Below are 24,634 nucleotides of genomic sequence, written 5' to 3'. Positions count from 1 at the left end.
ACAGAGCATTCTCGACAGGAAAGTTGCAAGCACAGCGTTCTCAAGGAAGGAAACGCAAGCAAGACAGATGACGATTATTGTTGTGTGGCAAATGTACACCCCAAAGGGTGTACATTTGCTTAAGAGTAGCATTTGCTTAACAGTAGCTAGCTGGGTGAGCCGGTACATCATAACTATTACACACAGCGTGCACTAAAACAACACGGTTGATGATCACAGGTGCTAAGCAGGTATGGAGGATAACATACATGGTTACCATCTGTTGATTGAAAGTTTACTTGCAGTTTCTGCGTGTTTGTGCATAAAATTTTAAAAAATTAAAAATTGAATTATTGAATTGAAAATTGGGTTAAATGTCCCAAAACAGCAGGGTGGGTTACAAGGAACACCATAGTGGTGGGCTGAGGATTAAGTTTGACCATCCAGTGTGTTTAATAAGCACCCATATTTTGGCAAGTTAGCATCGGTGTATTCCATCCCCGTCGAAATTTGGCCCATTGGAAGCAGCGTAAGGCCTTAGCCACTGAGCCGCTGCGGCAGGCACCCTCCTGCATGCGCGCAGCTATGTGCAGACGATGGCTATGTAATAGCGATGCACTGTTAGGTGTGCAGAGTGGCCGACTGTCAAAGGAAGCATTCTAACATGCTGCTTGCACTCTGATGGCGCTCTAGTTGCAAGAGCCAGCTGAAGCTTTGTCAACACAGACAAACCTCGATATAACAAAGATATATATAATGAATTATTGGGCATACCGAGGTAAATTTTAATTTTTTCTCGCCAATATCAGTACAATGTGAATATATGCTAACAACGAATATCGGATTAAAGACGGCATCTTCATGTCAGATCCAACTTTGTTTTACCAAGGTTCAACTGTACACCTGTGTACGTACGGAATGGTCCCAGCGCCACCAACCGCAAGTCATCATCTGCGAAGCTGTTGAACTGTTCCATGCAGAAGGAAAAGCGTGCCCGTTCTATACACTCGTGTGCTCCCTCTAATGGGGGACGGCATCGTACCAGAGGTGCTTGCAAAAAAACAATGACAGTTTTGCCGCAAACTGCATAAATGGTGTGCATATGTTGGCTGAATAAGCAGCTGCAATTTACTTGTCTGCCTCAGGTTGATGACAATTTTTTTCTCCTTTTGTGAAACTGCCTCCACCATGTGGATTCTCGTGAAGCTGACTTGCCGTTTTCAGTACTTCTTTTCGGTAATCCAGTTTCACTCTGACCTGCTAGCCTCCTGGTTGGCTCAGATGGTAGGGCAATCGTCCTGAAAAGGCATTGGTCCCAGATGTGACCCTCACACCATGACAAATTCTTCTTCAACTGCAACACCTCCGTTCTGGGAAGCCCATATAGGTTATCTTTGTTAGTCTCATGCTACTTTTGGGCGGATGATCTTAAGTAGCTGACAACCTTTTGCTTTCATGAGGGTTTCTTCGCCTAGTGAATTTCTACAGAATTGATTTGCTCCATCAAGTAAATATTCTTGTTTTTTCTTTACATTAATGCTCAATATTTCAAAATGTATTTCTTATCTAATGTTCGACCGATTATCTCAAAGAAGCGAAAAGAACAAAAGCACATACAGTCAAACCCGGCTATATCGAACTCGCAAAAAAACGCCTATCAGTTCGACATAAAGCATAATTCGATATAAGCCTGCTAAATAATTGGATGTCATAAAAGCACATATCATTTATAAAATCACTTTATTAACGAAACTAGCTTAGTTTGGCATAAATTAGTCCTGCATTTTCTTCTGCTTGGGCAATTTCGCTGCCTGCGACGCACGCACTTCCCCACGTTGTCTAAGGAGTCGGAGCAGCTGAGGCCGCAACCTTCCGCATTCGCGCAGAAGCGCCGGACTAATGCGAGTGCACCAATCACTTCGGAGGATGTGGGCAAAGGACCGTAGTTGCTTTCCTCAATGTGCCTACTTTCATTTGTGCTCGGTACGATGTCGGCGATGTAGTCTTCGTTTCCGGGCTCTACCGTGGTCGCGACACCATCATCTGCACTCACAAACTCGTCCACCGTTGATTCGAACGTCCCGAACATTTTGACAGCTCGGTCCAAACTTCGGCAACACCGGCAACGGCTTCGTTGCATTCATCAGAATTTACAGTCCTCACCGAGCACGCGGAAACCGGCATGTATGAAGAACCCCTCGTACACGGCCGTGCGTACGCGTCGGGCGCCATGGGCACCGGGTTGCGAGTCTGGCCACTTTAGCCCTAATCGTGCCGAGAGTGCTCCTCGGAATCTTGCACGCTGCGGGGACATCCAACTTCTCATCGCGTTCAACGCGATTTATGATTTCGAGCTTCACGACGAAAGGCGAATTCTGCCGCTTCATCACGGCAACACTGCGGGAGAAGGCCCACAAGGCGCAAACACGATAAACCAGAGAAGCAGCCAGAGAACTCGCACTTTCGCCATCTTGCACGGAGAGCACAAGAGCCTCTGATTGGCTGTCTGAGCAAGCGCTGTAGGCGGGCCAGGATCATTTTTTGCTGGGGAGTGTCGCTAGATAGTGATCTAAAGAAAGGAAGGACGCTTGATTCTGCAACCCGTGAGGGAACACGGCGAAGCGTCGTCAGGGGAGAGGGGGTGGCAGGTGAAAGATGATAGAGAAAGAGGGAGGATGTGGCTTAATAGACTCCACCAGGCCCCGCACACTCTAAAGTTCAACAAATGGCCACAGAGGGCGAAAAATCAATCGAGGCGCGTTTCAGCGTAAGCGCGCAAGTGGAGCTACTGTAATTTGGTCGAATACTTTAATTTGTGCTTTCTCTGCTAGGGGCGCTAAACATGCTGAATTTTTTAATTTACACAAACCATTGACATGAACAATCGAGGTGTCTAAGGATGCTTTTTTACCTCAGGCAAATAGGCAGTTGATTTTTTAAAAATTTGATTGTTGAAGCTGCTTTTTAGTCATAGCGTCAAGGTTTTTGTGCTCGCTTAACCACCGACAGCCTATTGGTATTGATGTGTTTCCTGGCCGTTGGCGTTCGAATACTACGGCGGTAAAACATTTTCGAAAGCATGCTGGTTTCGTCTGCGAGTCATTACATAGACTTGCTGTAAAAAGGTCTACTCTTGGCAGCGTTTACATGAATACGGCGGAGGTTGAGGGAGTACGCTTGAAGGTACGTTTTTATGCCGTTGATCTCCATAACACCGCAAGTACGCAAACCGATGTCACAGAACACCCGATGCATCATTGTGTGTTCTCCGTCATTGCTTGTTTGCTGTATGCCTACTAATTCTTCATTTCTTCAAGTGTTGTATCCTCCTTTTGTCCTTGCTCTCTTGTGCTTCACTTACAGTATGTCGTTCCGTCAGCTGTAATGCGCATTTGCAAAACCAATACGTTTGATAAGACGCAGTGGTTATCATAATTTCACTACACGTGTATTAAGCTGGCACATATGGCTCAGATACAGATACCTGTATGCGAACTTGCACGACGTTGATGCGGAGATTAGGATAATTATGACACCCGTAAGGAAGAGGCAGCTGACGGCCATATAAGCTGTTGCGTTCTTTCCGCCAAACTACCCGGCCTGGTAGTGCTGTAAAGATGCTGTATAAAAGTGACACGCGGTGACAGGGAAATTATTATACTTAGCAGCCGACCGTACGTTTTGTAGCTTAGGTCTTCTTTCTTGTGCTTTTGTGCTACCCTTATTAATGAGCCATTTCTTGACTATGTTCTTGACTATGTAACCGCGTTTGTGTGGATGCGTAGACGTGTGCTTTTTGTTGTACTTGTAAAATGCAAATAAAATATGTTCAGGCTTACTCAATCTTTGGTGTCGTGTGCTTTTATTCCAGTCGAGGCCATCGTGCCACCTGGAAACCGCATTGTCAGTAGCCCTACACGAAATGCAACAGCTGGAGCGCGGCGGCACAATTTAACTCAGGGTAACGGCGGCGTAATAAACGAAAAACCGCTCGGGATGCCCTTAAAAGTCAGTTCAGAGTGTGCCTTAACTCGATATGACTCAGCGCTACATGTATTCTGCTGCGCCTCGATCGTGCTCCCGCCAGTTTGGTTGCTGTGTGGCAAACGTAGCGCCTACATAAATATGTAGGCGCTACGCTTTACACAGCAACTAAACTGGCGGGAGCACGATCGAGGCGCAGCAGCCAGAAACCCAGTAAAGCCACAGAACACCTGGTAAAGCGTGTGCAAAACCCCGTTTCCTGTTGTACAGCGCCACCTGTGGTCGCATACTTTAGTTCACGACGCCACCGCTATGCTTATTTCCGTAGCACTGTGGAAGGTACAGTTTCCCTTCTCTAAGTTTGTATAGGTGTTCTGTGACTCCACTATGCGCGACAGGGGAAGTGTCGACGGCTCGCCCGAACAGCCTGAGGCAGCACGGTCACGGTAAAGCCCCTCCATCCACGCGCCACCGCCGCTTTCTTAAGTAGCGACAACCGCCTTTTCCCCTCACACCAAATCCGGTTCCGGCATTTCCGCTTCCGGCATTTCCGGTTCCGGCATGTCCGGTTTTAAGATTTCCGGTTCCGGCGTTTACGCTTCCTGGAATTGCGCTGCGAGAATTTCCACTGTGATTGCAGACGATGGTGAGACGCCCGTGCTTAGCAACCGGTGCTAATTTGAGTAGCTCGCTCTAGCCATTCCACCAAGCGTCATTCGTGTGCATCTACGTGCTTGTTTGCGTACGCTGCGCCCGGACGCTTTGCCTGTCGTCCCCTTTCTCTGACAAAGTGCGGAGAGCCATGGGCTGGGGCACAACAAACGAACACAATTCGCCGTACACATCTGCTCGCGTCACAACACTAACACAATTCGCCGTACACCTTTGCACGCGTTACAACACGCGCGCACGCACCAATTCACTGCACACCTCCACTCATATCGCACAAGAAAAGCACACTTGTTTTCACCATGTCACTGAATGCCCTCCACGCAAATTTGAACTTGTTATATTTCATAGCTTCACGTCATTGCAGTTCTTCATGCAGTGCACGCACTTGGGACGTTCGTTACCTTCGATCTGCCGTACGAGACAAGTTCAACCTCAGAATCAACAGCATAAACTCTATGCGTCTGCCGTACAAATTGGCGTCGCGAATTCCTTCGCTAAAGTCCCTCCATACGTGCTGGCTGGAGGGGATGTATGCTTCAAAACAAGAAGAATTCAAAGGGGACAAGCTGTTGTATTCCGCTGAAGCAGTAGTTTGCGGTCGCTGTTTTCCAAATGCATGAAAAACGGGAGCGGTCTCCAAGCACCCAGGCACTACATTCCACTGTACGTTGTCTCTCGTGGCACCACTTGTCGCAGGTTGACGCGAAGCAGCGAACACGACCAGATCGCCGATTACAGTAGGCGGTGGTTCTTGGATGGAATCGCATTAACAGTTTCAACCGCAGCTGGTGCAATTAAAGCCTCTCCGTAGACGCGAAAGTAAACAACGCTAAAAAAACATAGGGTCAATTCCACTCGGAACAGGAAGCTGAAGCTACGTAAGTTCCGCTTGATGCCGGAAGCTGAGGGGGTGAGTGGGAGAGGAGCGTGGAGGAGGAGGGCAGGTTGGCGGTACTTAACCTGGTCGGCGGTGACGCGTGGATGTAGGGGCTTTAGGTCACGGTAGGGAGAGCGGTTGGATGGAGCCGCGCTGCCGGGTTTCCCCGCTACCGCGAGGGAAAGCCAACTTCTGGGGGCACTTTTCCGCCGCTTGACGTTCGATATATCGGGAGTCACTGCAATATTTGTTCGATGTAAGCGTAATTTTTGCTATATATACTCGTTGTAACTATACCGTGACCAGAAATTGTTCGATATATAGAATAATTCGATGTAAACGGGTTCGATATAGTCGGGTTCGACTGTATTTTGTTTTCTGTTATCTCTATCATCATCATCAGCCTATTTATGTCCACTGCAGGACGAAGGCCTCTCCCAGCGACCTTCAAGTACCCCTGTCTCCTGTACCCCTGTGTTTTGTTCAGCATGTCCAGTGTTTGCTAATTGAAGTGTTAAATAGAAACATGGCCTCAGGCGGCTTCTTCAAGCGGTTCCAAGTGCTGCCAACTCAACCCTTCATGTGTGCGCCAAGGACGGCAAGGGAAGTGCCAGACAATGACTGCTGCAAAGAAACCCGCGATTATTATGCTCTCACAGCACGGTCGTCATTTGTTATGTTACCAGGGAATGCGTGTTTGGTGCACGCATTGAATGAACTTTCGTCCACTCGTAGTGACTGCCCGACAATGGTTCCGATACAGACTGTCTAGGTCAAAGGCAAGCATACTGTATTTTTCCGTGTATAACTTGCACCCCCAATTATAACAGTCCGGAAAGAAAGGGAATCTGAGGACACCTAAGCACTTCTTATTAGTTGTGAATGTGAAAGCATTCATGTCCAACTGAATGTCGCTGAGTGGTCTTTCGAGTTATGAACTCCTCGCGGGCAAGCAAGCGTGCTGAGATGCTTGGCTCATTTCGATTTGGCTATACCAAGGCACAATTAGAAGGCAGGCAAAAGTTTGCGTGAACAAGGAACGCACCGATAACACAGGCTCCTGAGAGCGATAGTGAGGGTGATATAGCGCCGCCACGACACCCTCTGCCTTCACAAAACACCTGGCGTGCTGGTGTTCTGTTTCTCCCGCTCTGCTCCATCGAGGCATGCTTGTGATGTGGCGTCACAGCCAATGGGCATTTAGGCTGCTACAGATGCCGGACGCTGGCCTTTTTGCCCAATGAGCCATTTCACACTTTCAAATAAAAAGATGTGTCCACGCATATAATCTGCAGAAATAATTGTTGAAACAGTCTCCATCCACGGATGCATGACTCGCCCAAGTCATATTTTTGGCCAGTGGTTCTGTTTCCTCATTTTTTGGTGATGCTGACAAAGCTGGATTCACAGGCTGGACGTTGTTGCAAACGAATCAGTCATGCGATATGTGACGTGAATCGGATTACTCTGCAGTTAGCATTCACGTGACAGCGGATGACAGTGCGGAGGGAACAGCACTCGTATGAGCAACGGCGACGGAGCAAACGCAACCAAAGGTGACTTGGCTCGCCACCGTATCGCGAAGCGCTTTGTGTGGACCGAAGGAGTGCTGTAGAAACGGTTGACATATGAGCTTGCCAGTGCCACGTGTGCTATTCGCCAACTACCAAATGCAAAATGGCCACCCGTAAAGAGGGGATGAATGGGCAACCATGAAAGACAAGAGAAGGGAGCTTCAACACACACGAGTGGGGAGAGAATGGAGTTCCCGAGGAGATAAAAAAAAATACTGAATGGCAAAGAACCTTGACTTGAGGTGCAGCTTCACGGTAGTGCGACGCATGCTGCCATGAAGCCACACTTAAAGGTGGAATTTGCATATAACCTGCACCCTGACATTACTACAAAATTGTTTTTTAAATTTTGGTGAGGGTTATACACGATAAAATAGGGTATGTGCATGCAGTAATGCAGTATGTGCATTCTGGGCACTGCCCCAAGAATGCCGTCACTCATAGACACCAATGCGTCTTGCACTAGTTACGTTAAATTGAAGGTACCATCGAAAGTGCCCATTCAAGAATACCTTCATTGGCCCCTTGCGGAATAAAGTTACTTATCTTTTGTTGAATCTAATATTTCAGACTCCCGATTATTCAGACATTTTGGTGGCCCCCGTTGAGTCCAAATTATCGGTCGGCAACTGTAGTAAAATATTTAAAATTATTGTGTTGGTGGTCACCATGCACATTTTGATGTTTGCCACTAAGCTTGGTCAACAAAAATTATAATTTCATCCAGAATTTCATCCATTTTTATAATCAGAGACAGAGAGAAACATTCACTTCGGAGATGGTTGTTACTGAAACGAAATAAAAGAACATTACACGAAAAGCGTGCAGCTCGCCGTGGTGCGAGAATTGCAGCAGTGTCTCTCAAAACTTGTCCATCACTCAACGGTTACAGCTGTCACCAGACCGGCATGAGCACGCCCCGACTTTGAAAAGGAACACAGGACGATGGTTAATACCTTGCACTAGGTGCACACAATTGTGACAAGGAGTGCCCTTCGATCCCAGCTGTCAAGGGAAATGGTTTGTCCCAACTCACCCGAGTACCCATTCCGATAGGCGAGGGCTGACTCCTCGCCTGTCTGAATGTGACGCTTGAGCGTTGACTTCTTCTCCAACTGCATGGCCAGGGCCAGGTCTGCCTTGTGGCCATCCTGCAGAAGGCAGAATGTTATCCTCATCACCCTCTTTATGGTTATCCTCGCAATTATTGTCTCATTTTCTCAAGCGAAGCTTTCTTTGCAAACCATCTTTTTTTGGGCTTTGCTGATCATGGCTGTTGCTGGGTGCTGCTGCTGTTTGTCGCACGGCTCAACAGATGACAGCAGACGTGCGCTAATGGGCTGGCACACATGTATAGACATCTGGGGCGCGATCTTGTACGCGTTCCAAAATAGAACGGAGGCGGTCCGTTCCACCGAGCCGCACACGATTGGTCAGTCTGAACCATGACGAATGCCATGACGTCAATTGTGACGTGATATCTGCTGTCAATCATTCCGTGTTGTCTGCTATTGGATGAACGCAACGGAACGGACAGTCTATTTCTTGACGTAAAGAACGGACCGCCTCTGTTCGATTTTGGAACGCATACAAGATTGCACCCACTACCCCTACAGATGTGCCAGTCGGTGGCTCTACCCTCTGTGGAATGACGCAGTGAAACAACGAATGCTACCTGAATATTCTTACTGCAAGAAAAATTAGCCTTCAAGCATGTCATCCCTACAATTAACCAAATTGATTTCGTTGGCGCTTTCTCCCATTTTTGTTCATTGTTAAACGAAGGAGCATCTCGCCTCAATCCCATTCTCTTCTGCCAACGCCAACTAGCCCTTTGAGATGCACCTGTTGTTGTGCGAGAGCTTTGTGACGTCTGAAGGTTTCTTTATTTTTTAAGTGCTGTGTTTCGTGGTGGCACCGCGTCGTGTTTCTTCGCCACCTGGGCTGATATCGTGCTCCTTCTGCTTAAACGTCTAAGCCACATTTAGTTACTCCAAACTATTTCTTTTTGTTTACAAAAATTATGTAGAAGTCACCATGGCCAGACACTCCCGTCATTTCAATTACAAGTTTTACTCATTCAGGTAATTATTGCTCAAAAATAGTTGCTTTTGCAGGCAACGTATTTTTGAAATCCTAAAGTAAGTTGCTGCAAAAGTGTACAGGAAAAATAATCTGTGTAACCTTTATTAGCTTTCAACAGAAAAATCCCGAATTCAGTCGGTGGGGCATTAACCTGCAGCTTTATTTCTCAGGATCTATTAGAGCCAGGACAATAAAACTTGCCTGCAACATAGATGCGTGCTTTCTCTGTCTGTGGTGCAAAATTACTAATATTCATGGCAAGAGCTTGGATTGGCCGGTCACGAACAGCAGATGATAAGGAAAGCAAGGAATAGAATTATACAGATGGAATCCTTACATTAAACTAATCCATATTTGCCCCTGGGTAACATTGTGAGAAACTCCACAGTGGCTGCACTTGAGAAACAATCACAGTAAGTGGTAATGTGATGGCAGAGTGATCGCATCTGCTGGCAGTGAAACGTCCCAAATGATGCCATCTGTGTCAGAGTCAGCCAGTCGAAGCAGCCTCGGAGAAACTTACATAGGATGGGATGAGCTTGTCCATGGCGTAGACAAACAGCGCGCCCAGAAAGAAGCCAAAGCCAACGGGAATGAATGCCAATCGGCCGTAGCCCCCCGCTGACTCGGCGATCTCGATGGCCGGCGCAAGCAGGGACCAGAATGAAGCTGCCAGCATGACCTGAACACGTGAAAGCACAGAGAAAGTAACCAGTGAATAGAAGAACTGGGATCTCATTTTGGGAGGTGTTAGCGCGATCATTAGCCTATCTTATGGCCACTGCAGGATAAAAGCCACTCCCAATTAGTACCCCTGTGTTGCATCAGCTGACAATATCTTTTGGCCATCTAACTAACTAGCTAACTCTCCTATAGTCCTTGACTTTACTTCCTTCATTGAGGCCACCCATTCTGCTTCTATAACAGACTAATTGTTATCTCTTCTATGTATTTCAAGGCCTGCCAACCCCACCACTTCATCTTAGAGTGTGTTCCAATTATGGCCAGCAATTGAGACAGTCTAGATAGACAGCTAAGAAAGCAGATAGGAAAGTGCGACTACATTTTCTTGTGTGCAGACAACTTTCCTGTCAAGTTTTCAAGCTCCCTGCACAGCAGCCATCTTGTTTGGACAGCAACACAGCCTGCGTTGTTTCCGACTACAATGCCGGCTTTGCAAAGCTGTCTTCTTTGACGGCTTCGTCAGAATTGAAATGAGACTTAAAGCGGCCTTTGTCCACTTTGCCATCTACTCACTGCCACCGGCAAGTACTGGAACACAGTCTTAATCTCAAGTAGAATATCAGCTACACAGGTCTACCCTATAATCCGCACCAATGTCTTCCTGTCTCTTGAAGAGCTCTCATTGTCCATAGTCTGGCCCCATAATCTGTCTGTGCCTTTTTCTTAGCGCTGTGTGTGTGTTACAATTATCAATGCATTTGTGCGGCGATTCCAATTACTAGTTCTCGTGTACAGATACAAACAAAATTTCTATCACACGTTACTCCTAGCCACATTGGTCACGTACACCAAATGGCAAGACCGAGAGTTGACTAGCTTTTCCGCAACAGAATTCTAAAGACTGCCGAGCACACATGTGACCTGTACCTTGAATGGATGAGTTGTACTAGCCATCATCTTTGCTCCACTCTTAAAACCCCTTAACTGCCAATGACAAGTTAACCCGTCATGAACTGCTAGCAATTTTTTCACATGTGCATATGTGCAGTTTCTTTTCATTTTTGATAATGCGTCATGACTTTTGCTATTCCTTTTCAATGAGAGCAGTAAACATGCAATAGGAATTCATGGTATCACAGTGTTTAGAAAGGAATGGTGCAAAATATGGAGGTCTGAAAACAATTCCGCACTTAAATTTTTTTTTAAAATATTTGTCGTGGCAGTTTACAGGTTTAATATTATTAGCAAGGGAGTGACAACGCTGTATGCTGACACCTTACCAAGCTGTCAATAAGCAAGAGGCGCAGGTCTATTATTAGTGGCCGACAGTGACTGTGTTCGACCAAACACCTAGTCGTCAAGAAGTATCGATACATATTTGCAAGGTTGTACAAGCTCTACCAGATGTTTCTCGAATGCAAAATAATGATACTTAGCAGGTACAAAGGTTGGCACGCACTTATATATTAATTTGATACCAAAGTAGGTCTCGAATTGCTGGACCTGACATCATCCACGTTAATGTGACATAATGACAAAGAAGAAAAAAAGTTGCTGACGATATGTAACAACTGGCTAGGTTTATCGACACTGCTGTTAAAAAATATAAAAAATAAGCAAGAGTGCTGTGCACGATTCTCCTAGCTGTGTTTACTTGTGGCAGCGACAGTGATAGCAGGAACAAAGCGAGCGAACGTACCGCGATGCCATGATGCATCTGCCTTTTGTGTACCAAAACCATGACTGGTTCACAGAAACAAATAATGTAGTAAATTATTTAGATCACTTTGATGCTTGCCACTATAAGTTGTGGAATTTTTAGATAGCTTGAACCTTCATATCATGCAAAAAAAAAAGAGAAAACATACAAGTAAAAAAATTTTACGTCAGTATTCGTATTATTAGTATTAGTAAGCCCAGCCGACTAAACTGCTAGTACTCATTAAAGTTCTCTTTCTCTCTCTCTCTCAGTATTCGTTTATGTCAACAGTCGGCTACTAACTACACGATGTCAGAGAAGACACTACAAGAGAAGACAAGGGAGAGAGACTGTGTATGGAATTCTGATACGTGTTTATTTTTGTGTTGTTTTTGGACTTGGAGCAGTTGATACCCCCCTCCCCCCTTTATGTACCTGCTATGGTTGCTTGCAACATAAACAGCGCCAGTGTGTTCCTGGCCCTGGAACTGCTCTGATTATCGACCGAACATTTGCTGCAGTTAGGCAGACACACTTCCTCCTGCTCCGTTCTCAATCGAATGCTGCATGACTGCAATCCAGGTCAGACAGCTGTAGCGACTGGCCGAATCTACCATCAAGCGCACCAGTGCGGCACTAAAGCAATCAATTTTGTTCTACTGCACAGCTGGCCTGAGCGCGAGCGACACTGCAGTGTGACATTTTCCTATTCTGCATTTTGTACTCCTTGTACTGCACTTGGAGTGCTTTCTGCTGTGTACTCTCTTTTGTTTCCATTTATCTTATCGGTTATCCTCCCCCTATTGGCCTTTCCCCAGTGTAGGGTAGCAAACTGCATATTCCCACCTGGCTGACCTGGTTGCCTTCCCCTTTAAGTGTCTCTCTCTTCGTCTTTTCAGAGAGCCAATTACAAGCACATATGAAGCAATAAGTAAGTTGTGACATCATGAAGCGTCAGCCTAGTCATTCGGCGCCAAGTCTGGTACCCAAGAAGGACACCTTGTTTTAGAGGCTCGGTTCTCCATTGGTGCCTTAAAAGAACACTAAACAAAGACAGTGAAACATTTTCCATTCATAAAAGCATTATTTCAAAGCATTATTTTTGGGAATTTTGTGGTAATAGGTTTATTACTACATCAGAAAGTGAATGTCAAAGTTACTTCTAAAAAAACAGAATTGGACCAATATCCCAGCGCCAATATGTCAGTGTGACATCAAGGATCTCAATGTATATTGTCATATTTGTGTTTTTGTGGCTGAGCAAAAGTTCAAAGAACTTCTCAAGTGCAGTTGTCAACTCTTTTGGAATACAATTTAGTCAACTGTTACTGATAAAAAAATAAACTAGGCCTGAGCAGACAATGTCAAAATACATGACATCGTGGCAAGCTAGTGCACAAACTTCAAGGCTGCATTACCACGTCTCTTCGGTTCTTGGATCTTTTCTGGCTTGCCATGACTCTTCTGATGATAAGAGTGCTATTTTTTTTTATTGCAGAACAGTTATCCGCTAATGCTGCTCAACTTATTTTTTCTCTTTAGTGTCCCTTCAAGAAAAATGCAGGAGGGTTGTTTCTGTCATCGAAGAGTATTATTCATTCAATACACTAGTAGTGTCACTGGGTGATCCCTTAACCAGTCAGTACAAAAAGTACAACAACAACAACAAAAAATTATAGCAGCATGTTCATTTGAGCTGGTTTGTGCATCTTGTCAAACAGCAGATTGTTTGAACGGCGTGACAAAGGACGAAGACTGTCCTGTGTCGCACTGTTAAAAAAAAAAAATACCTGCTGTTAAACAACAAAGAATTTCATTGCTGATCAGGCTGCAAAATGATAATGCAAAACTTCCAACTTACCCCGGCGGCGAATCCAAGGCTGCCATCTAAAATTTTTCGCTGCAGAGACACACAAAACAGAACAATAGTCAGACAGCTGTCCCACAACCGTAAGTTTCAACCCAAATAAGAAGCATATAATGAGAACAAGAATATTGCTGTTATGGTCCCTGATGGCAGTGACAGTAATGACAAATAAATATATATGCTTTAAAGATGCTACAGACACAACCAATAGTAAACAATGTGCATGTACTGTTACATCACTCTACAGTTTCCGTGACTGCAATTAAAGCTAAAAAACATTATGATTACCTGGAACATTCATACAGCCATTGTGCGTGCCTCCTGGTGACGTCATATCAATGCCATTATGTTTTTGTTATTTACCACTAAGTGCACCTGGGTCAAGAAATCTTGAAACAGGAGACGACAAGGGCAGAAGCCATAGAGTGTCACAATGGGTTAGACATGCTGCAGAGAAACCACATAAGCTTTTACAGTAAATAGCCAATGAAGAAGAAAATGGCTTGCTCCCGAGTCCAAAATTTGTTACTGAAAATGAAAAGGTAGGGCAAGATCTGCCTTTTAAAAAGCTGCAACTACAAAAGGAACAGAGATCTACACAGTTGTGCCTTTGAAGACAAAACTCATCACACGGAATTGTGATGCATGTTCAGTATGATTGGTCAATTGATTGCCTGACTGAAAAGTTGCTTCTTTCTTTATCCTTCTGATGGCCAAAGCCAGATGGCAGCACTGAACTGGTGCAGCTAGGTTCGACAAATTTCAAAATGTCACCCGTCTTAAAACGTTCTCAAAATGTTCTTAACAGCTGTCATTCGCAAACAGCAAACGTCTGTCACCACCCTCAAGAAATGAATTATGACGAGAGTCACCACCGAGGCATTGTGAAATATGACATCATTGAGACTGTCACGGTTTTCAAGCTGCAATTTTAGGTTAGAGCCATTGCCCCCCATCTGTCAATCTCACTTATGTAGCATGCGTGACAGAAAATGCTGCAAAGGTAGGAAAAAGTGAGCTCGGCAACGGTTAAAAATAGGTCTTTGTCCTATTACACAATCCAGCAATTGTGGTCCAGAGCTTTTTAAAAGAATACCAGCATATGTACTCGAAGTTGCGGAAATTCTCGCCACACACTTCTAGCGCATAAAACAATGATACTTAGCAGTTGTGAAGGTTGCAAAACACTCAGATTTAATTTGATACTAAAATTGGTCTTGAAATGCCAAACCTGGTGCGATCAACATTGCCGTGACGTCACGACACAGGTCAAAATTTGCCGACATTGTGAAGCAATGAAGCTAGGTACGATGACAGTGCTCAAAAAGAAATGTCCAAGAGTGCTGTGTGTGTTATATTTAGTTGTGCTCACGTGTGTCGACTGCATCGATCACAGCAACGAAGTGAGCCAGCGTACTGCGCTGTCAAAATGCATGCATCTCCTGGATACCAAAGCCGAAATAGGCGTGTAGAGAGAAGTGCTGACCACATTTCTGCTCTTTCTTAGAAACTTCATGGAGGACACAGAGCTTCACCCTCACACTGTGTTGTAAAAGCGTATAGCTCAAAGTGGTTACAACAGGACAACACCAGACAGGGACGAGAGCTTCCTTGTGCGGTTCATTTATAGGTTTTGTTGCATCAAGCATTAGTTTGTATCTGGCCTCCTTGCTGTATTACTCTCTGGTAACATATGCAAAACACCCCTGCGTGTTCACAATAAACCTTAGTTAGAAGTTAGCACTCGTTCCAGTCCGGTGTCGTCGTCTTGTTACTGCTCCACGCTTATGGGCTTACAAAACAATGAAACACCAACTGACCCAACCCCATCTGCTACAATTCTAATTCGCTGCCACATGTAGCAAAACTTTTAGCAGAAGGGCAACCCAGCAAGAAAAGCAGCACAGTTCGAGCTCATTACAATGAAGACGCATCTGACACTATATACCTTTGTTATATCCTATATTATTCGTTATAAAAATATATTTCTTACATGCTAATATCAGTGAGAAATACTTCAGATTTCGTTGGTTATATCCAATAATTCATTATATTGAGGTTTGATTGTATTATAGTAGTTAATCATTTGTGCACTCCGATGCTTACCAGTATCTTTCAATAGCTTAGAAGCCTTGCAGCTTCACTTAACACAGAAAAAGCAAAGACAAGTCGAACATGTCATGTCAGGGTTCCTCTAACTGAGCAATGTCCAATCCCGATCAAGGAAAATTAGGACTTGTTCAACTTTATTTGTGGTCCTGTAGAATACACTACTAAAAAACAAAAACAATGAAATGTTATTTGATAAAATACCTAATTAGTACATTATATAATCAATTAGTGATCATTTTCCTGAACTACCCACAACTGAAACATCACTCCAGCGCGATCCAAATGCTAGTATGGGCTGTGCGCTAGGTATCTCATGCTTAAATAAAAATTCAGAAGAGTCAAACATGGCGCAGCATATATAATATGCTGGGCATTAATGGACTAAAGTTACAAGCAGTTTTTCCCCCGAGAAGTTTGTCTTGATGGCTGCCAGAGGTAAACTCTTTTTCTATCACCTTGTTGCAGTTGTCTCAGACCTCTCATTAATCACATGATCAAACCAAGACTTCACAGTAGCAAGCTTCACTTGAGGTTGCAATTGTTACATTTGCCAGGTTTTTTGTGAGTCCTATTTGCGAATTAGCAATATATTTCTGAGTGCTGTATACTACATCAATGTTGCCCACATTGAAGTTTCAATATATGAAGTTTGCAGGACTGTGATATCGTTTTTATTACTTAGTTACAAAGTGTAAGCTTGACCTATCGTTGTTTTTTCAACTTTGCAATCTTCAAGGACATTAGTAAGAAACTTGATTGCCTGTATCGAAAATTTGCACCATACAATAAGAAAATTTTAAATTTTTGCTTTAAAAGTTGACACAGACCTCATCCAAGTTCAGTGCAGTGAGTGCCTAAAAAAATTGCCTCTTCCGTCCATGTATGTGCGTCAATGAGCCTCCACTTTGCTCATTTAAACAAAGTTCACGCTGTCCATTAAAGTAAGAAACGTTTTTTTAGCCAACATGTTTTATTAATAGTTCATATTATTTCAACTCGTGCTGTTCCACAGGAAGACAGGGTGGCAAGAGGAAAGAGCATAGCATATAGAAATATTTGCTTGAATAAAATTTTAGGTTATAGACTGTCAACATAAAATATAAAGAAAACAGAGAAGTGCATTTATTTCAAAGAAAAAAAATAATAACTTGCAATTTAATTATTATAATTCTTGCAAAGTGAATAAGCTACTGCCGAGTGGAGAACAAACTTCATTATTTCTTCAATGCGATTTTCATCTTGCTGAATACTGCGAGTGATAATTCTGATGTCTAATTCCGATTATGAGGAAGCTCTGCATCACAGTCTCTTATCCAATGCATAGGAGCTGAAAAAAAAAAAAAAGTTTTTCTTGGCATCCACTGCAATGATTTTAATATGTTTGATTAAGCATTTGAAGGAAAAGGTTTAAACTTACCGAATGTCATGGGTAAATTGTTGTATTAGGCCATCAATTAAAACATGTTGAAAATCTCAAGCTTTAAATCTAATGAGGCCTTGAACTTACCACTGAGTGACAAGGAACGAAATCACAGTTCTCTGAACTGCACTCATGAACTGCAATTCTATCCATTTTTAGTACAGAGTTACAGATTGGTAAACTTCGTGGTTCAGTCTGTTTTTCTCCCAACTTCTGACAACTTTGTTTAAATGCTGATGTCTGTAACCAGAATCACATTTTTACAGTTGGCAGACCTTCAGCTTTGCATCTTAATCAAATCAAATCAGTTCAAGGAGAGCATTTCCCCATAGATCATGATGGTATGACAGACATTCCATGCGGGTATGACAGAAACGCAAATCTAGGCCTGCTTTTTGTGTTGGAGAACTGAGCTTCTCGACTTCACTTGACATGCGACACCACAAATGTCTAGCTGCCCACTTTTCTGTAAGAAGCAATAAGCCATGTCGGGACCGCATTCCGCAATGCCATAGCATCACATTTCAATGCGCACCTGCTAAAGAAGCCGTAACTAATCAGAAGTTGGATGCATTGTGCTGTTAGGTCTCCAAAGCATTTACGCTGCTGCGACACGGACGTGTCACAACAACAATACAAAAATTGTGTTAGGTGCTTGGGATAATAATACACAAGTAGGCACTGTAATTAAGACCTATTGCCTACTTTTGACTCAACACACATGACTGATGACGTTCTTGTACAATACAAGATGTCAACTTATTTTAAATGCGCCACAGGAGATAGTGCATTATATAAGGCAGTGGATGGGAACAGACAATGGGTACATGAAAAACACAAAAAGCATATTAGAATACGATAAAAGTGAATAGAATGCAAAACTCTGCACCGTATTGAATTCTAAAAGAAAAATTAACGCCAGTCACATGTTCACAGACATAAATCACATACAATATCGTGTAAGAAAAACAGAAATAGAAAGAAAAAAAATGAATTGTTCTGAGACTGTAAAGCACCGTATATATACCAGTAAGGATAGTAGCATGAACGATCATGAGCGCTGCATGCAAATACAGTGTTTTCTCTAACATAAGCATCTTTCCCAAAGATTCAAAGGATATTTATTACACAAACCTAAGCTTTCGAATGCGCAGTGCCAGTGTCCGAATTTGATGTTGCAGTGGCGTCCTTTAGATTTAGTATGTTTTGAGGTGAAATGCGCGTGGACAACGACACACATAAGAGAGATACACAGACGCAAGGCACCTTGTATGTGTATCCCTCTGTAGGGCCTGATGTTAAGTCCACTATAACGTCTGAGTCAGCGAGCAAAAGGCCCGAGAACCGTTCGGATCAATGGCAGGAGCCAAAGAAGTTGATTTTTATCCTTACTCTAGCTCGCAGCACGAGGCCCGAGACAGACGCACTGGAGCGCGCCATATATAAAAGGCGACAGAGGAGGATGACATGACGAAGGCTGCTAGACCTTTTACGTGCGTCGTCGTCCACGCGCCTTTCACCTCAGAATATGATAAAAACAACACGTCCAGTTTCCCATCCTAACGTTGAATTTAGAGTGGTAAGCAGTAGATTGCAGAGTAGATAACACTTCGTGCGTTTAAAATGAGGCAAGACAAGCATGTGTCGCATGGTCACTTGTGCCTGTATTTTCCATTGTTTTCTGCGCAGAACCTGTGTGACTACCTCAAGCTTGCTTGACAGTTACACTTTGCATTTGAAAGCGGCTGTGATTATTCAACTTGCACAAGTATCAATGGGTTTGGTAACAAATAAGCATTCAACAATACTGAAACATTCGAGATGGGAAGACGACAGTGTCACTCAGAATGCAAAGGCTAGCACTTTGTGCACTTTAGTTCACAGTATGTTACAGTAACAGTAAAAAGGAAAGTTGGAGAGCCTGTGTGCTGCGTAAAACCGATAGCTTATGGTGTTGCAGAGTTACAGAATGGGTGTCAAAAAAAGAGGAAATGCAGTGAAGGATGGCTAAGGGTTAGGTAGTATGACAAGATTTGACAAGATAATCAGAGGTCTCAGCAAAAGGTGTCCACCCTGCAGTGAATTTGAGAGATCGGGACCATAATGGGAGGATAAGAGCTTGTCCCCCAAACCAGGACACTCGACCACAGTGTGCAAGGACAGAATGTACTGAACGCAAGAATGGAGTCAAGTCGAGAGAGTATTGCTGAATTCTTGCTCCTTAGCTGGCAGAATGTGTTCATCATTATCAGCAGCAGCAGTAGCAGCCTATTTATGCCCACTGCAGGATGAAGGCCTCTTCCATCGATTTCCAATAACCTATCACCTAGCGCCAGCTGATGCAACTTGCAAATTTACGAACTTTTTTCACACCACCTAGTTCTCCGCTGTCGTCAACTGTGCTTCCCTTCTCTTGGCACTCACTTTGTAACTCTGATAGCCTACCAGTTATCTGCCTTCAGCATTACATGGCCTGTCCAGATTCATTTCTTTCCCTCTATGTCAACTATAATATCGGCTACCCTGTCCGCTCGCTAAGCCACACTGCTGCCTTCCTGTCTCTTAACGCTACGTCTAACATTTTTCATCACTCCATTGCTCTTGCACTGTCCTTAACTGCTCAAGCTTCTTTGTTAACTTCCAAGTTTGTGCTCCATATGTTAGCACTGGTAGAATGCAATGATTGTATACTTTTATTTTCAAAGGATAGCGGTAAGCTGCTGGTGATGACATGATAATGCCTGCCGTTTGTGCTCCAACCCATTTTTATTCTTAGTTTCCTTCTCACAGTCAAGGTCCCTTGTGATTAATTGGTCTAGGTAAGTATGGGAGAGAGATAATTTAATTGAAAGAAGGCAGAGAAGTCGGCCTGAGCTAAGGCGCTCTAGTGTTCTACTCTGCACAGGGGGAGGGGGAACGGGGACATAAAGGTGTGATGAGGGATGATGATGACATAGCAAGAGGGATGCGCAAAGGTGAAAGCAAGTTCAACACTCTGATGATAAGCATTCACAAATGTCATCCATGAAGCCACTACCAGGTTTCGTATCAAGTCTGCAGTCACCAATTCAAGTAACTTAAAAATAAAGGCACTAGTACGAAGCTGGTGTGTGGGCCTCCCCTGCGTGAACAGCACAAGCGCCAAACAAAAGCTTTATAGGTAAGTATGCTCTTGTACAGATCCTAAGGGCTGATTGCCAATCATGAATCCTTGTTCCCTTGCCAAGCTATTGAACATCGCGTTTCGGTATCAAGAACGTCTACTTTTTCAAACCTTTTGTGATGCATTCACTCGTTTTTCAAACGTAAATGTTTGCATAAAGGCTGCTTTGCGTCTACACTACCTGAATCTATGCTTTTTAAAAACGTGGACCAAAATTTTGTTGCAGATGGCTTTTAAGATGCCTGATCGGAACACACATATGGTGGGCAATTGTTGCTCAGAAATAATTTGGTGTTCCCTTTCATATTGCTCACAACTGCACGCATAACGTGCGTCTCTATGCATAAAACAGGCAATGTTAGAGATTGTTACCAGATGTCTTTGGACTGAATGATGGTTCACGACGATGAATATATACATGCATTCCGCCAATCTTCTACAGCGCTGCCTCAATGTGTACTAGGAAGATAGTACAGATATTCTATACACTTCTGATTGCATGTATACATGATAAATTTTGGAAGGAGCTAGTGTCAAGAATACACACACCCACAAAAAAGAAATAATGTTAATTTCCAACTGATAGTTAGGAAATGTCCCATAGGATTGAGCATAAATCTTGAGGTAAGGATATTTATCGCAAACCAAAGAGAAGAGGGACCGGCCAGAGAAGCCTTTTAACTATAAAGAGCAGGTCAGCACTGATTAGGACACCGCGTCTTGAGGACAGATCGAAACGTCAAATCGTCAGAAACAAATGACCTTCGCTTCGAACCTTACAGCAGCACATGACTGAACTTTGTGACATCAGTGACGAAACAAACGTTTTCAAAAATCCAACATGAGCCGAGCATACAAATATAAAAATCATACAGAAGGTGAACAAGATGTCGCTACAAACATGTTGGAAAAACTATTTCAAATGTCACCACCATTAAAAGCCGGCCAAGTCTAAATCGAAGGCCAGCAATCAGACTTGCAATGAACTTTATCCAATGCACTTCTGCTCATGCCATATGGCTTTTTAACTGCGCCATACAATCATTTTTGTTGTTGTTGCAATTTTTTAAGTGCAGGACATTCACTGTCTTCTGGCCTTTGTAAGCTGGATAGCACATGAAACCCAGCATATAACAGTTTCCTGTTGGGGTGGGGAGGTTTAGAGTAAGCAAAGAAGACGTTCATTTACCGCTTTAGTTGCTAGGGTGAATGTTTAGAGCTCTCACAGAAAAGCCATGTTCACAATGAATGCCATTATCATGAGCCTATTTTATACACGCTGCAGGACAAAGGTCCATCCCAGTAATCTCTAATTACCCCTCGTCTTGCGTCACCCGACTCCATTTTAGGCCTGCAAATCTCATTTCATAATGCCAATTAGCTATATCCTGACCTCAACAGCGTTTCCTTTCCCTCGGCACTTATTTTGTTACTCTAAGATAACACCGGTTATCTGTCCTACACAATACATGGCCTGCCCAGCTCCATTTGTTTCTCTTAATCTGAACTATAACACCGGCTATCCCTGTCTACTCTCCCATCCACACCGCAGCATTCCCGTCTCTTAATGTCACACCTATAATCTTATTTTTTTTTTTGTTTTACAGCTCATAGTGCAGTCCTTAGCTTCTAATGATTCTCTTGTTATCCAACAAGTCTCCACTCGCTAGGTTAGCACTGGTAGAATACAATGACTGTAAACACTTCTTTTTCAGCAACTAAGGTAGTTACTGTTCATGAGATGGCAGTCATGACAATGAATGCAAGGTCATAAAACAGTTTCTTACATACGATGCACGACATCTCCGTGACACCTAGCATTGAGGATCATCAAAAGCCAGATTTGTGCAACCGCAAATCACGCTTGCGAGTCATCAAAATCCAAACACACAGACACAGGCTCATAGGTGTGCTTGTCACCGTGAAAGCAGACCTTCTATTGTTCACTTCTACATATTCACATGGGTTTTCTTTGACTGACTGATGGAAGGAATGATTGACTGGGCCTCAACATCACAAAGCAACACAATAATATAAGAGACGATTTATTAAAGAGCACCAGAGTAATTTTGACTCCCTGGGTTTCTTTTGATGGCATCATCACTTATTTTCCTTTCCACACTGGGGCATTACATTTATTTACGTATAGTGCTACCTCGATAATGTGAGACAGCGCAGGCTGGGCCCAAGAAATACATAAAGATAATCACGCCATACAGGCTACACACAAAACTAGATTGTCTGAAAGCATAATGAAAAAAATATTGAAAAAATTATGCAGTGCTGACAAACAACGTGATTGGTGTGATTAAGTAATTCCTGAGCAAATGAGAGGAGCATGAAGTGTACATAATGTGTAACATAAAGTAAAAAAAAGTCCCGTGTGGGTTAGGACAGTAGCGCAAAGAACACTGCAAAGATAGACGCAGTTCAAAGGTAGTCGTAGCAACAATCATGGAAGTAGAAGTGTTAATGAAAAAAAAAAAAGAATGTAAGGACATCATAATGCATGATAATAGAAAGTCTTTAAAAGAAAAATTATCAGAACAGAAAATTCAAATGCAAGGCAAGGGGGAGGCCTGTGGGAGATGAGTTTATTGGTTTCAAATGCACAGTGTTATTTACAAACATGGAAAAGGAGGCCTCAGAGTGACAATGATTTATGACAATGAGTTTATTATCATCCCCATTATTATTGTTATTATTATTACACATTAATATATTTACAAAAGAAATGTAATACAAAAGGAGCTCCCAAAGTGAAGCACTGTGATCGGACCTGTTGTGACGACAAAAATCAAAGCTTATTTAGAACAGCAGCTGAACAATGTGGTTAAGTACAGAATAGGTAACAAATGTAGACAAGCAAATACTGAATATGGAAAGAGTATCGGGAGCAAAACAGGAAGACCAAATATGTAAGAGGACCAGAATACAACATCTTGTGATACGCACTATGAGACGCGTACCTTCGGCAATTGTATAGAACTGTCGCACCCACAGTGTGGACCGGTAAGCCATTCTAATGCGCTGTAATCAAGTCTTAAATATCTTTGCGGGGTTTCGCTCTATGACAACCGACTCGGGCAATCAATTCCAGTCAAATGTGTTTGCAAGAACGATTTTGTTAGAAGAGTGAAAACCGATCTGCGAGGTCGCGTAACGAACGAATACATTGACTATGACAACAAAGTACTTGCGACTAGAGTCGCCCAGCGAGTAGCGCACACCGCAAGTGAAGATTTCATTTGCCATCGGAACATGCCTGCGGCACGCAAGTCGAACGCAGCAGCGGTACGAAATCGATAGGAATGTACTGGTCCTTTCTTTTTTATTCGACAGTTTCCGGTGCACACGTTACTCTCGTAAAGCGCCCACTGCCTGAGTTGAAAACAGCACACAGCAGGTCACGAGGCCGCCGGCATCGGCAGTAGACCCTATGATAGCGAGATCCGATACAGTTAAGAACACGGGAGCCCGATTAGCGCGTCGGATTACGCGCAGCGTAACTTTAAATGTCACGTACGTGTTATTCGGACACAACCGTACGAAGCCGAAAAGCGCAGCTGGAGCAAGCCGCACACTGAACCATTCACGACAACGGGCACGCATGGAGGAAACAGCTGTTTGAGATCGCCGCCGATCCGCTGGTGAAGCTGTCGCAGACTCTCACCTTGGTCGAATTGAGTACGAAGACGAGTGCGGCACCGGCCGCGGTCATTCCCCAGGTGAAAAGCGTTCCCAGGACGGCCTGGTTGAGGGGCGACACTCCGTGTATCATGGCTACACGGGCGTAGTTAACGGAGAACGCCCCGATTCACGTACGCGAACTGTGAACACACGCGGAACGCCGCAAGCTACGAGGCCGCCATGCGATAAACGAGTGACCGGCCGCGCCACGCACCAAAGCGGCGTCGCGGCGAACTAATCGTATCGTGAAATCGCACCCTTTGAAGAAGAACGTGGGAATATGAATTTGACTATTACCGAAAGGACTGAAGACTGCGCCGTTTTGCAGTACTTAGTGGAGAAAGCCGAAAAAAGCACGTGCTCGTCTCCTACTCTTTTCCTGCAAGGTCAGGCAGCACGGCTATGGGTAGCCGAAATTAATAGCGTCCTCGATCACCTTGCCCCGGGGTTGCCCCGAAACCAGAATGGTGCGCTTTGCCCCGCCGTGGTGCCGCACTGCGGAGGGTCAACATCGAGGACAAAACTGCACCCAGTGCAGGGTGCTTGCATGCAGCGCTACTTTGCCCCTGGCGCGCAAAACGTGCGCGAACACGCGCGCGCGCATATTTTATTGTTTATATATGCTGAGCATCTGCGGCAAGCGCTCGAACCTTGTCATACTGCGTGCTCCGACATACCTGGTTGCAAGCAAACACCAATGGATTTTATAATTAATCCTGACGACCCGTTCAATAAACCTGTCCACTTTCGGCCGCTCTTCACCACACTGTTTTTGGATGAGGTCGAGCAGCATGTCGTCTTCGCTGTCAGACGAACTTGAAGAATGCT

General features: G+C 44.1%; 1 protein-coding gene across 2 annotated transcripts in view; it reads right to left on the bottom strand.

Annotated features, from left to right (window-relative positions):
- Nucleotides 1–24,011, bottom strand: part of Zip48C (Zinc/iron regulated transporter-related protein 48C) — a 59,994-nt gene extending 35,983 nt beyond the window's left edge. Inside the window, exons 1-4 of one of the 2 annotated variants that reach the window (XM_055069714.2) lie at nt 23,790–24,011; nt 13,416–13,454; nt 9,695–9,853; nt 8,123–8,237 (exon numbers count right to left, since the gene is read on the bottom strand). In XM_055069714.2, the coding sequence (XP_054925689.1) occupies nt 8,123–8,237; nt 9,695–9,853; nt 13,416–13,454; nt 23,790–23,897 (421 nt within the window). In that variant the 5' untranslated portion in view covers nt 23,898–24,011. The remainder of the gene's footprint in view (nt 1–8,122; nt 8,238–9,694; nt 9,854–13,415; nt 13,455–23,789) is intronic. The other variant, XM_050176838.3, reaches the window with a different exon arrangement.
- Between the last annotated feature and the right edge of the window lie 623 nt (nt 24,012–24,634).

This window comes from Dermacentor andersoni, chromosome 8, assembly GCF_023375885.2.
Source record: "Dermacentor andersoni chromosome 8, qqDerAnde1_hic_scaffold, whole genome shotgun sequence".
In the NCBI taxonomy this organism is placed as follows: Eukaryota; Metazoa; Arthropoda; class Arachnida; order Ixodida; family Ixodidae; genus Dermacentor; species Dermacentor andersoni.
Note: the sequence above shows the minus strand (reverse complement) of the source record. Positions and strands in the feature narration are given on the sequence as shown.